The sequence below is a fragment of the Carcharodon carcharias genome, chromosome 3 (assembly GCF_017639515.1).
Source record: "Carcharodon carcharias isolate sCarCar2 chromosome 3, sCarCar2.pri, whole genome shotgun sequence".
NCBI lineage: Eukaryota > Metazoa > Chordata > Chondrichthyes > Lamniformes > Lamnidae > Carcharodon > Carcharodon carcharias.
In genome coordinates, this window is record NC_054469.1 from 116120961 (window position 1) to 116135967 (window position 15007).

At 42.9% G+C, this 15007-nt stretch overlaps 1 protein-coding gene across 1 annotated transcript; it reads right to left on the reverse strand.

The window, feature by feature from the left end:
* On the reverse strand, window positions 1-11889 carry rpa3 (replication protein A3). The gene is made up of 4 exons (XM_041183676.1): window positions 11636-11889; window positions 10347-10421; window positions 4523-4631; window positions 1-574 (listed from the first exon to the last, which is right to left on the reverse strand). Exons 1-4 carry the CDS (start codon window positions 11732-11734, stop codon window positions 492-494), a joined length of 366 nt encoding a protein of 121 aa, XP_041039610.1. The 5' UTR covers window positions 11735-11889; the 3' UTR covers window positions 1-491.
* Between the last annotated feature and the right edge of the window lie 3118 nt (window positions 11890-15007).

Consider the following 15007-nt stretch of genomic DNA (forward strand, 5'->3'; position numbering starts at 1 on the left):
TACCAAAAAAAATCTTTACTGAAGGTCAAACAAAAGCCATTTGTACTTGAGTACATCCATGGGTTGCATTCTAGTCACAATGTTTTAACCTAATGATATTCCAAATTACATAATTGGTGATAAGTTTACTATTTAACTTGAACTATAACAGACCATCAGTAAGCCAGTTTATTTTGACTGGTTGCTATCAATTTTCTGAAACTTGAACAAGTTTTAAACTTATACATTTCAATAATTTTCTTCCTTGTAGCTAGAGTACTACAATGCCAGCCTCACTCTCAAACCAGAACAAATCATCTCTTGGAACTTAAATTTCCATTTACAATTATTATTCAACAAACTCAGATTTTAGAAAATATATAAAACTTAAATCTTTCACTTAAGTTCAGATCCCTGTATTGATATGTTTCTATTGAATTTAATTTTTGTTGAAGCTTTTTTGAGTGGTTGAGATTGTCTCCAAAATCATATTTCATGTGTGTAATAAGAAATCAACTGCTGCCTGTAACATTAAATGGATAGTACTGTGAAAATTCATGTATGATGTTCAGAGCTTCATTGTAAAGACCAAGATCTGAAAAACAAAGGATGAAAAAATTAGTCTAGCAAACTAATACGCGGAACCTAAATAATTACACCTGAATAAAAGTGCATATAAGATGTACAATCCAGGTCATGTTTCAATTTGATTAACCAAATATTGGAAACCTGCAGCTCAACATTAAATATCTTATAAAAGCAAAGAACTGTGGATGCTGGAAATGAAACAAAAAGAAATACCTGGAAAAACTCAGGTCTGGCAGCATCGGCGGAGGAGAGCACAGTTGACGTTTCGAGTCCTCATGACTCGAAACGTCAACTGTACTCTCCTCCGCCGATGCTGCCAGACTTGCTGATTAAATATCTTGTGTCTTAAGGAAGTTCCAAGTGTGCTTTTGGAAACAGTCAGATATGAGGGTGAGCACATTAACTAAATAGTGAATGAGTGACCAGTTAAATTATTTTTTTTGTTGGTGTTGATTGAAAAAGCAATGACCCTCAAGATAGAGATCTCCCTGCTCTTTGTATGACGGTATAATGCCATTCAAAGACCTATATTATACCTTAAGGTTCTACACGATTCATACATCTTTTCTACCTGATAACATTAGAAAAAAAAGTAAAGAACCAAATATTTTATCCAGGACAATGGAAAGATAGGCCAGTAAACCCCTTTATTGACATCAAAAAAATTTCAGAAGTTTAATAAACAAATATCGTCATCTCACATTCAACCTGTACCATCACGATGTAAACAGTCCAGTTAAGACAAGACCTATCAATCACAGACATGATGGTGGAGGCAGCTTGGAATTTTAAGAGGTATAAAAAAATCAATTTACATATCTTAGAATGTCAACTGAATTCTTGATAATATATTACAACAAAATAAACCTGTGCGTTTTCTGTACACATACTCACGACAATGACTACAGGTTTCTTGGCATTTAACAAGTAGTACACAATCCTCACATTGTGTTGCATTTCAATCCTTAAAACAAACATGCAGACATTCCATTCAAGGTCTTTAGGAGAATTAGTTTTTTAAAGTTATAAACTACCCCAGTTAACTAATGTGGATAAGATTATTTTTCCCTCTAACAAATTTTCTATTAACTGAAACAAAAACAGAATTACCTGGAAAAACTCAGCAGGTCTGGCAGCATCGGCAGAGAAGAAAAGAGTTGACGTTTCGAGTCCTCATGATCCTCCGACAGAACTCTTTTCTTCTCCGCCGATGCTGCCAGACCTGCTGAGTTTTTCCAGGTAATTCTGTTTGTGTTTTGGATTTCCAGCATCCGCAGTTTTTTTGTTTTTATTTCTATTAACTGCTTGTTCTAGGTTTTTGACTTCAAGAAATGCAAAAAGTCACAAACAGGCATTTTATTTTGGAAGGTTCAAAGCCTGAATTGGAGAGCATAAAGCAGATCTAACATACAGGAGCATTTTTAAAGATGTACACAAATATTTACATTGTTGATAAAAGCAAAATACTGCAGATGCTGATCAAACAAAAACAGTAAATGCTGGAAAAAGTCAGCAGGTCTAACAGCATCTGTGGAATGAAAAACAAGAGCTAACGTTTTTAGTCTGTATGACTTCTGAGCTAAAGAGTAGAAATGTGATGAAATTTAAACTGTTTAAGGGGGTTGGAGCGGGTGAAGCTGGATAGAAGGCCAGCGATAGGTAGGGGCAAAGGAGATTGACAAAGATGTCATGAACAAAAGGACAAAGGCGTGTTAATGGTAGTGGCAATGGCTAAAGGGGGTGCTGATGATGACATAAAGGTAAAAAAGCAGAATGTGATAATAGCAGGACAAGGGTAAGCACTCTGGAAGGAACATGAACAAGTGACAGATGGCCCTTGTGGAGTGGGGGAGGAAGATCAAAAATAGGGTAAAAGGTGGGGATAAAACGAATAAAAATAAGTGGATAAAAAAATGAATATTGAACATTGAAAATGAACATGGTTGTGGAAAGCCCAGTAAATTTTCAGTCAGTATTTTCAATTAAAAGAAAACAAAATCAGATCATTTAACAATTTAAATTCAAACAAAAGCTAGCAGCTGCTTGTTAACATTTAAGCTATTTTGTAATGGGATCTCTTAGTTTCTGAACTTTATTAGATGGGGGTTAAGTTTTTAAGGAAAAGGACAGTTGACAGTGGCAAGTAACCAGCAAGTAACAGATGCAATTCCAATTGATACTGATGACAAAAACAAAACTGGTTATATCAGGAACTAGCATTAATCAGACTATTTTTACATGCAAAAATTTAAAGGCAGTTATTTCTTTGCCATCCAGGTTGCTGGAGGGAATTTTTAACAGAGCATCCTAATAAAGATTATTCACCTGAAATGTATACTGGATTACAAATGGCCATCAAAGGAATGATGGACGGAGGAGTAATCGACTTCACAGTTGTCTGTACCAATCGATTATTAAGTGGCTACCATCCTGGAGGCTTTAGGATTGAATTTCTTGAGATTAAACTGCAACGTTGAGTTATGTACTGAAATACTCCAATAGCTTTCCCACACCATTTTAGATGTTATTTCATTGAGAATTACATAGATTAAAAGTGACCTTAGAGGTGCAAGTTTCAATTACTTTTTTTTTATTGGTTATAGTGCACAGCTTAAAAAGCTTAATTCTATATCTTTACCTACATTTTAAATGCCTGGGAACCATAATTGTTAGAAATTCTGTTGCAGAATGCAAACACACGAGTCACAGACAAGCCTTACAGATATATTGTAATATCAAAAAGATTGTAACATGTTACATGTAAGTATGACAACTGTTAAATGGATTTTCAAAAAACATTAAAAGCGACTTTAAAAAGTCCAGGAAAATTAAAGTTTATTGTACATCCGAGCTAGCAAATGTAATGAGGTGTGATACCCATGACTTTCCAAAGCTGGAGGCATTGCACTCAACATTTCTAGGAGAATTACTTTTCTCTGATATGTATACATTGTCCCATTTGCCCAATGTGGATGAATTTTTTGGAATTTTTTTTCTATTTAAAAACTGCACAGATTACAGCTTGATCCAATTTTTCCACTGCAGGTCTTTCAACTGCGATAAGTCACTAAAAGTTTTTTTTTTAAGGTTCACAGCCTGAAGTGGAGAATTCAACAGATCCACCATATGCAAGGGTAGTACTGTAAAAGATTTTTTAAAGTTAGAAACCGTTAAAGGGAGGAAGTCAGGCAACCAGAGACAAACAAGCACTGAGGAAGCTGGTCCAGCGCATGGTTCATCAGACAATACGTTGCTACTCAGCTGACAGGTGGTTTCAGCAGGCCATATCATTTTGAAAACAACACCGGGGATGGCTCTGACAGATAGGTAAGACAAAGGATTGTCATCAGCATTTCATGTAGAGGTTACAGGGGGCAGCAGCTTCCTTTGAGAGGCTGAGGAAGGCATGACTACCTAAACCTCTCCAATTTAATCCAGCATCATTTTGGTGTTTGGGAATAGGCCTCTTACCTACCAGTTTTTTCAAATGCGTCTTTTATATGTTAAGGGAATGTTGACAACTTGTTTATTTTTTTAAAAACTTAATAGGTCTGGCAATCTCATATACAGGTATGCATTTCTTATTGTATGAACAGAAAGGAACAGGATGGGGGAAAACCACAGAACTAAGCAAATTAGGAATCTAAGATCGAGAAGAGTAGACTGAAAACTAAAGGACAATGCAGTCTTGTTTTCCCTTCATAAAACATTGGCGTAGGGAAAACTATTCAGAGAATGGGAAAAAAAAAAATCGGAGAAGTGTTCCAACAAAGGGAAGCCTTAATGCTGATTATTGTGACACTGACATCAACAGAACACCAATAATTCTCCCCCATCTTCTCAGTATGATGTGACAAAAAACTTACAAAAATAGACACAAAAATCAAGCTTCATATTTAGGTTAAATGCTAGGTTTTGGAAAGGTTTTACAATATATTCACGTTATCGTACATACCAAAACTGTTCTTATCCTCTCGGAAAGGGACGTAGTATGCAGCCTTGATTGTGGCTTTTGGTGTGACCTTTCCAACCACTTCAATGACTCCACTCAACTCTTCATCGAGCTACATAACAGCAAAAAAAGGGAAAATAGACTTTGCATTTAATCAAACACTTTGTGGAGGATCATAGAGATTTGCAATAAAAGGAGGCCATTTGACCGATTGTGTCTGTGCCAACCAGAAAAGTGTGATCCAGCCTAATTCCAATTTCTGGCTCTTGGTCCATAACCTTGTTGGTTACAGCACTTCAACTGCATATCCAAGTATTATTTAAATGTGATCAGGGTATCTGCCTCTACCATCCATCCAGGTACTAAGTTCCAGATCTCCATGACCTTCTGGTGAAAAAATACTGGTACACACTGCTGCCATGGTGCACCAGTGTTGCAGGAGGTGAATGTGTAAGTTGGTGGATAGAGTACCAATTAAGCAGGCTGCTTTGCCCTGGATGGTGTCAAGCTTCCTCAATGTTGTTGGAGCTGCATTCACTTATCTAGCCAAGTGGAAATTATTCTATCACACTCCTGACTGATGGCTTGTAGATGGTGTACAGGCTATGGGGAGTCAGGAGGTGAATTACTCACTGCAGAATTCCCAGCCTCTGACCTACTCTTGTAGCCACAGTATTTATATGGCTAGTTAATTTTCTGGTCAATGGTAACCCCAGAATATTGATGGTGGGGGATTGAGTCATGGTAATGCCATTCAACGTCAAAGGGATATGGTTCGATTCTCTCTTGTTGGGAGATATTCATTCCCTGACAATATTACTGGCCACTTATCACCCAAGGATGAATTAAGTCCAGATCTTGCTGCCTGCAAGCATGGATTGTTTCAGTATCTGAGCAGTTGTGAATGGAATTGAACGCTATGGAAACTTTGGCGAGCATCCCCACTTCTGATTTAATGATGAAAGGTAGGTCATTGATGAAGTAGCTAAAGGTGCTTGGGCCGAGGACACTATCCTGAGGAACTCCTGCAGTAATGTACTGGTTCAAAGATGACTGGTCCCCAGCAAGTACATCTTCCTCTGTAACAAAAACAGAATTACCTGGAAAAACTCAGCAGGTCTGGCAGCATTGGCGGAGAAGAAAAGAGTTGACGTTTCGAGTCCTCATGACCCTCCAACCGAACATCTTCCTCTGTGTTAGGTGTGACTCTGACCCATGGAGTTTTCCCCCTAATTCCTATTGGCTTCAGTTTTACTAGGGCTCCTTGACGTTACATGGCATCAAGGGCTGGCGCTCTTTCCCCATCTCTTGAATTCATATCTTTTGGATGTGTTTGGATAAAGGCTATAATAAGGTCTAGAATCTAATTGGAACATTGATGAATAGGCTATTCTTGAGTAAGTGCTGCTTGATAACACTTTTGACTATACCTTCCATCACTTTGCTGGTGATTGAGAGTAGACTGATGGCCAAATTGGATTTATCCTACTTTTTCTGGACAGGATATATGTGGATAATCTCCCACACTGTTGGGTAGATGCCAGTGTTGTAGCTGTACTGGAACAGCTTGGCTAGAGGTGCAGTAGTTTTGTAGCACAAGTCTTCAATACTACAGCCAAGATGTCTTTGCTGCATCCAGTGTGCTCAAGCACTTCTTGATGTTACATGGAATTAACCAAATTGGCTGCAAACTGTCATCTGTGATGTTGGGATGCTTGGAAAAGGCTGAGATAGATCATCCACTTTGCACTTCTCACTGAAGATAGTTGTAAATGCTTCAGCCTGTCTTTTGCAGACATGTTGGGCTCTGCTATCATTGAGGTTAAGGAGTTTTGGAAAGCTTCCACCCTGTGTTAATTGTCCACCACCATTCATGACTTGATATTGCAGGATTGCAGAGCTTAGATCTGATCCATTGGTTATGAGATCACTTAACTCTGTCTATAATTACGTTAAATCTATGCTCCCCTTCCCCCAACACCAGTTATTGACCTTTTTGCTGAGAAATGGTTCCATCCTATCCACTATATCTAGCCCCTCGTATTTTTTAAACATATAAATTAAATGATCCTCCTCTGTTCCAAAGAAAACAAGCCCAGCCTATCCAACTTTACCTTGTAGCTAAAATTTTCCAGCCCTAGCAACATTCTTCTACATTGCCATAGTCGATCACATCATTACTGAACAATGACCATACCTGGACAGTACACAGAACTCTAGCTGTGATGTAACTAATATTCTCTAGCAGGTTCTAGCATAACCTCCTTGCTTTTATATTCCATCCCTAGATTAGTACTATTACAGGTAGGATTCAATATCCTAGCAAAACTGGAGTCAATGGGAATCAGGGGAAAAACTGTCCACTGTTTGGGGTCATACCTAGCACAAAGAAAGATGGTTGTGGTTGTTGGAGGTCAATCACTCAGCTCCAGGGAATCACTGCAGGAGTTCCTCAGGGTAGCGTCCTAGGCCCAACCATCTTCAGTTGCTTCATCAATGACCTTGCTTCCATCATAAGGTCAGAATTGGGGACGTTCGCTGATCATTGCACAATGTTCAGCAACATTCGCGATTCCTCAGATACTGAAGCAGTCCATGTCCAAATGCAGCAAGACCTGGACAATATCCAGGCTTGGGCTGACAAGTAACATTAGCACCACACAAGTGTCAGGCAATGGCCATCTCCAACAAGAGAGAATCCAACCATCACTCCTTGGTGTTCAATGGCATTGCCATCACTGGATCCCCCACTATCAACATCCTGGAGGTTACCACTGACCAGAAACGGAACTGGACTAGCCATATAAATACTGTAGGTACAAGAGCAGATCAGAGGCTAGGAATCGTGCAACGAATAGCTCACCTCCTGACTCCCCAAAGCCTGTCCACCATCTACAAGGCACAAGGTCAGGAGTGTGATGGAATACTCCCCACTTGCCTGGATGAGTGCAGCTCCTAAAACACTGAAGAAGCTGGACACCAACCAAGGCAAAGCAGTCCGTTTAATTGGCACCATATCCATAAACATTCACTCCCTCCACCACTGACACACAGTAGCAGCAATGTGTACCAGCTACAATATGCACTGCAGGAATTCAACAACCCCCTTAGACAGCACCTTCCAAACCCACGACCACTACCACCTAGAAGGACAAGGGCAGCAGATAGATGGGAACACCACCACCTGGAGGTTCCCTTCCAAATCACTCACCATCCTGACTTGGAAATATATCGCCATTCTTTCACTGTCATTGGGTCAAAATCCTGGAACTCCCTTCCTAACAGCACTGTCAGTGTACCTACACTACGTGGAGTGCAGTGGTTCAAGAAGATAGCTTACCACCACCTTCTCAAGGGCAACTAGGGATGAGCAATAAATGCTGGCCCAGCCAGCGAAGCCCATGAATGAATAAAAAACTCAATACATCAAATAGTCAAGTTTTTTGTCTGCACACTCAGATGTGCATTATATATACAGAAAATAAATCATTACCAAGAAACAATGATGATAGTATTACAAATTTGAAAATCAAAACATTTGTCGCTGTTGTATGGTCCTCCAAAATTAACAATGGCTTTGAAAACTTCAGTGGAATTTATAATGTACTACATTTTGCCAAATGGTGCTAAGGAAAATTGTTGACAGAGAAAACACATACAAGAACATAACTGTGGACATAACTGCAATAGATTTAAAACTATAAAGAATTCACAGTTGATTGAGGAAATGATATATAAAATATAGCTTGGCCCATATTTTGTGATAATAATAATGATGAGATTATCGTTCCTTACAATTATTATGGAATAAATAACCAGTAACTTCTGGCAGCTGCACATGCGCAGTAAAAATCAGAAATCAGGAAGTTGCTGTCCAATCTGTCCTGTTCCTCCAGAAGCTACACTACCCCCTTTGATTGATTTGGCATTAAAAAGTAAAGAAGGCACGAAGTTGCAATACTTAACCATTAGATAATAACAAAATATGTCAGTGCAAGTAAATTTTTAATAGTGTGATAAGTTTTAATTACCACCAAATGAATTTCTCTGGCACTGCAAATTTACTTCTACAAGTATGAAGTCTTATTCCTTAAAATTTAGTTACTTTTTCTTTCTGCCTCATATTTCTTACTTTCCATCTCCTTATTTTGCTTTCTGTACATAATTTCATATAGAAATAAATATTCTAAGTTGCATTTCTTGGTTTAGACTAATGGCATTGGTTTCTTCAATCTGATTGGCTGCAGAGCCTCACTGTTGCTTGCCCCATTCACAGTTCCTGATCCCCTGTGAAGGGTATTGCATGGAACTAGACCTCTAATTACCATTAAGTCGCCCAGCGAAAGCCCACACATCTGCTGGCAACTGAAACTGCAAAGAATGATGAACACCAATCTTTTGCTGCTGACTTCAAAATCCAAGTTATTATACTGGTTTACTATTCTGGGACAGTGTTAAGAATTATCAAGCATAGTAATAATTTCTGTCAAAGATCAAATGAAGACATGAGGGCATAACTGATTCGTGAAAATTTTCAGCAAAATGATTGATCTACGTTTAAATTACATACTGCAGCATTGTTGAAACTTAATTCCGCGGCACACAAATACTTCTATGCAGCTGCCAAGATTTAAAGCGAAGATGGTCATCTATAGCAATGTTTTGAATTAAACTGCTGTAGAAATAAATGCTTAATGTAACTTTTAAGTTTACTATCCTTTCCAGGTAATTTCAAAAATGCATAAATTGCAAATGTACAAGATCTGCAAACTACTTTACAGTTTCTTTCTCCATCTCTACCCCATGTATCAAGATGGCCTATAACTTCTAGCAGGATCATCAGATGTTTGTGGCATCCTGATGAAAAATGCCTAAAGTGCTGAATAACCCTGCAAACTTCTCATGAACAAGGTGGGTAGAACAAACATACAAGAATTTGTGGTATATTCTATGAATGATTGGTTTTAATAGGCTGGATTTAGGGCCGGACAGCAGGTGTCCTGCAGATGGGTACAAAGGTAGGTGTGCGAGTGAAGGTAGATGGCATGTTGTCACGAGGACAGCCAATGTCGCCAGGGAAGCTCGTCCATGGCCAAACAAAGTGCCCAGAAAGAAGGGCCACCTCACCCCCGCCCCCTGAGCCTGCCAGGGTCTACCTGACAGACTCCCCATGCTGCAGAGGGGAAGGGGTCCTTAATTGGTCACTTAAACAATTTAATTAAGCTCTGGGCAGGATGGCCATCTGCAACCTTCCCTGCTGCTGGCAAGGTGGCATGGCGGCAGGAAATGATGGTTACTTCACTTGCCTCCTTCCCTCGCCATTTCATGGCCCCCACCGACTTTCAGCACGTTTCCAGAGAGCTGGTAAAATCCAACCCATTGTTGATCACAAAATAACCTGATGTTTTACTGATACATCTTGACTTTGAGTTGGGAAGTTTAAAAGATATAACTTTTGTCACAGACACAGACCTCTGATTAGAAATGAGATGTTTAGATATTCCATTTTTTTAAACGTCAGTGGTGAAGAAACGAAGTGATAAGAACTGCTGAGACTATTTTAAAGATCTAATTTTCTCTTGTTTTCACATTGTTGGTACTCCTCCCCCTACACAAGGAGATAGAATGCAAACCAACTTGAACTTGTTAACATATTAACAGGACCCAGCTGTCAAAGAATGCAGTCTACAAACTTATTTCCCATTAAAGTTCTTTTTAACCTGTTTCAGGAAAACAAAATCAGTCCAGTGTGCTGTGACTACACATCTCAGTGTTTCTTTTTACAGATCCAGCGAATAAAATTGCAGTCGTTCCAAAATTCACTTACCGGATCAGTCATTTCCACTGTTACATTCTTCCCATCACCATCTGACAGAACAATGGAGGTCCCAGAAGGGTGAACCTGATTCGCAAAAACATCAGGATCTGTTTAATGCTTAATAGACAGTAAAATGAGGCAACAAAACAAGTTTCTAGATCCCTAGACAACTACAGATATGGAAAACCATTTGCCCCAATTCAGTTAATCCATCCAGATACAGTGACTGGGGGGGGGGGGGGGGGGGCCGAGGAGAGTAGACGGGAGCGGCGGGGGGAGGAGAGCAGACGGGGGCGGGGGGGGAGGGAGGAGAGCGGACGGGGGCGGGGGGGGAGGGAGGAGAGCGGGCGGGGGCGGGGGGGGGAGGGAGGAGAGCGGGCGGGGGCGGGGGGGGAGGGAGGAGAGCGGGCGGGGGCGGGGGGGGAGGGAGGAGAGCGGGCGGGGGCGGGGGGGGAGGGAGGAGAGCGGGCGGGGGCGGGGGGGGAGGGAGGAGAGCGGGCGGGGGCGGGGGGGGAGGGAGGAGAGCGGGCGGGGGCGGGGGGGGAGGGAGGAGAGCGGGCGGGGGCGGGGGGGGAGGGAGGAGAGCGGGCGGGGGCGGGGGGGGAGGGAGGAGAGCGGGCGGGGGCGGGGGGGGAGGGAGGAGAGCGGGCGGGGGCGGGGGGGAGGGAGGAGAGCGGGCGGGGGCGGGGGGGGAGGGAGGAGAGCGGGCGGGGGCGGGGGGGGAGGGAGGAGAGCGGGCGGGGGCGGGGGGGGGGAGGGAGGAGAGCGGGCGGGGGCGGGGGGGGAGGGAGGAGAGCGGGCGGGGGGCGGGGGGGGAGGGAGGAGAGCGGGCGGGGGCGGGGGGGGAGGGAGGAGAGCGGGCGGGGCGGGGGGGGAGGGAGGAGAGCGGGCGGGGGCGGGGGGGGGAGGGAGGAGAGCGGGCGGGGGCGGGGGGGGAGGGAGGAGAGCGGGCGGGGGGGGGGGCGCGGAGGAGAGCGGGCGGGGGGGGGGGCGCGGAGGAGAGCGGGCGGGGGGGGGGGGCGCGGAGGAGAGCGGGCGGGGGGGGGGGCGCGGAGGAGAGCGGGCGGGGGGGGGGGCGCGGAGGAGAGCGGGCGGGGGGGGGGCGCGGAGGAGAGCGGGCGGGGGGGGGGGGCGCGGAGGAGAGCGGGGGGGGGGGGGGGGCGCGGAGGAGAGCGGGCGGGGGGGGGGGCGCGGAGGAGAGCAGATGAGGGGGCCGGTGTAAGTGGGCGGGCCGCCGCGTCTCGGACTCGGGCCGGTGCCTGAGACCCTGAGCGGTTCCGTTGCTGATGTCCCGCTACCTTCAGAATTCGGCCCACGAAGCAAACCGCCATCCCGGTGAAGCGCGAGACCAGGCTCGTGTTAATCCTCGTGCGCGGAACTTCCAGAATGTCCGCCATTCCCTTTGTCTCATGGAAGCCGCTAGCTGCTCTCCTCCCGCGATCTGGCGAGAAATCTTTTCCGTTGTTGCCTCAGGAACTTCCACCCGGTTCTCTGCGCGACGCCGAACACAATCCCCCCGCGTTTCGAACACCACGAGCTTTGTTCCGGATTGTAATCAATTCGAAAATCATTCGCCAGTTGTCGTGTTATTCTGTCCATTGATGGTAACGACCTAAATCTGTTAGCATCCCCTCCTTTATTAACGGGCCTTACACCTGTCCCAATGTTACGATAGTGAATAACAGAGAGGGTTCTATATCTATCTTTCCGCATCAATCGTTGGAATTGGGAAATATTAATTCGCTTCAGCGTGCCCGGATTGTGGGAAAGAGTTGGCCAACGCTTCTCCCTCTCTTTTGCAATAAACTATAACAGAAAAGTTCAAAATAAGGCTCAGCTCTGATGTCCTATATGGCAGAGCGGTATTTAGATTCCTTACGAATATTCGTCACTTGGGTAACGTGATAGGTAGCGACTGGTACCTGTCAACATCCAGCAAGAAGCTGACACATGTAGGGGAAGAACATTTCTGTTGGAAGGTTGGAAAAATTACGATGAAACAGTAATTTAAAATGTAACACATGCCTTGCTCCAAATTGTAACTTAATTTATTAAAGGGTAATCCATTGTTGCCAGAAATGCGAAGAAATTGGAGAATAATTTGTCCGAAATTCTTATGTTTAAAATTCTTCATTTAAAACACATAAGTATTATCACAATTTGGATGCAATTGTGTTTGGTATTGCTAGCAGTGAAATGAAACAGAAGGAGCAAATTAAATCAGAAGCTTATCCAAATGGCGTAAATATGATAGAATGTCCCAAAACAACAATTTGCAATAGCTAGCACCTTTAATTTAGAAAAATGTCTCATGGCACTTTTCATAGCCAAAAGAAAAAAACATATAAATGAAAGAACTAAAAGTGTATATACTAAGAACTGGTTCAAGAGTCCTGAGGGATGAACAAAAGTTAAATTTTTTTAAAAAGGGTTTGGAAAGGTGGAGGACGTGGAAGGGTTTTATGACTGGCAGTTCCAACAGTACCATTAAGAAAACTTTTCCATCAGTTGCAGGTTGAAGGGAAGGAAGAAAACGCAAGCTCAGACAGATGACCAAAGGATGTAGATAAGGATAGAGGAGGTTGCAAAATTGAAGTAAGGAAAGGCCGAGATGGATAAAGCATCTGGCAAAGGTGTGCCACGTAGGATGCCACAAAGGATGGGGATTGCACTTAGCCTAAGTCCCTTGAGAGGCTTAAGAGTTCATGGGTTGTAGCACTATAGGAGGTTGCAGAGTTAGGAAGGACCACAACTAGAAGGTTTTAAATACAAAATATATACATACAAGAATTTTGTATGTCAACCATGGGTCTGTTATTAGCGTTATGGACAGGAGATGGGTTAATTTAAACAGCCTTGATCTTGCCTCTCACCACCCGTCCGTAAACAGAGAGGGTTTTTTTATTTGCTCTCCCCTTTATAAGCTGTGGCATGTTTCCCAACCCCTCAGTTGTGGTGTGATTCAATTTTCCATTACCAACCTCATAGCAAACTCAGCATAGGGTGAAGTCAGATGGTTAGTTTATTTGCACACAATCAAAACATGGGGGGTGGGGGACGCACCGTAGCCTCCTGCACACTCATACTGTAAAAGAGCAACAGAGAAAGAAAGAGTTACAGGGCAAAGACCACAGAGAAAAGAATTATTCATTTTGAGTCCAGAGTCAAGAATCAAAGTGGAATGATATATTCTTTCACAGAGGTCGGCAGGCTGAACTGATGATGGATAATTCACTTTTCCAGTAGAGTTGACTTCCACAATGTGATAGGCATGCAGAGATGAATCAGTCTTGTAGGTAATGATACATATGTTCTGTTAGAAACAGTGTAGATTGCACCAGGCATTCAAAACTGGACAGATCCACTTTTCTGTGTGGCTGCTTGGTAGATGGGAAAATGGCAGACTGAGCTTTGCAGTTCCACAAGGCAATATTGCTGCTTCCTCCAGCTAGGGGTTCATGTCACATGACTCTCACCTCTCTACTCTGGCTTTGTCAAAGGATGTGTATCCCTCTGAGATTGTTAATGTTCCAACCATTAAGTCTTAAATGGAGCTTGCAGGGTCCTTTGTCCTAGCAGATGGATTGGCTCCAGTTGGCCAGGCCTAGCTTATGAAATGTAAATGGCCTTTGTACAGTTCCCTTTGAATTTGGTCTCTGCAGCCAAGAGGGTGTCGTTGGGGTCTCTTCAGAGATAATGAGGTGCAAATTTCTTTGCTACTACCAAATAGTTCTGATTGCTCGAGGGTCAGAGACAGACATAGCTTCAGCTATTTTCATAGGTCATTGTACAGTTTTTAAAATTTTAGAAATTAGCCATGAGGATGTTTTTATATATATTATTTATATAGCATAAAAAATAAATTGTGAGGTCTAAGCATCCTGACCGTAGCAATCTTGCCTCTGAGTCAAAAGCTCTGGACTTGAACCTTGAACACATAGATCAAGGTTGACACCCCAATACATTACTGCAGAAGTGTTGAACTGTTGAGGGTATTGCCTTTCAGGTGAGTTGTTAAACTGAGGTCCCATCTACCCTCTCAAGTGGATGCAAAAGAAGCTTTGGCACTACTTTGAAAAAAAGCAGGGGAGTTATCCCCAATGTCTGGGCCGATATTTATCACGCAATCAACATTAAGAAAACAGAACAAAAACAGAATTACCTGGAAAAACTCAGCAGGTCTGGCAGCATCGGCGGAGAAGAAAAGAGTTGACGTTTCGAGTCCTCATGACCCTTTGACAGAACTTGAGTTTGAGTCCAAGAAAGAGTTGAAGTATAAGCTGGTTTAAGGTGTGTGTGGGGGGGTGCGGATAGAGAGAAGTGGAGGGGGTTGGTGTGGTTGGAGGGATAAATAAGCAGTGATAGAAGCAGATCATCAAAAGATGTCACCAACAATAGAACAAAAGAACACATAGGTGTTAAAGTTGGTGATATTATCTAAACGAATGTGCTAATTAAGAATGGATGGTAGGGCACTCAAGTTATAGCTCTAGTGGGGGTGGGGAGAGCATAAAAGATTTTAAAATATTTAAAAATAATGGAAATAGGTGGGAAAAGAAAAATCTATATAATTTATTGGAAAAAAACAAAAGGAAGGGGGAAGCAGAAAGGGGGTGGGGATGGGGGAGGGAGCTCAAGATCTAAAGTTGTTGAATTCAATATTCAGTCCG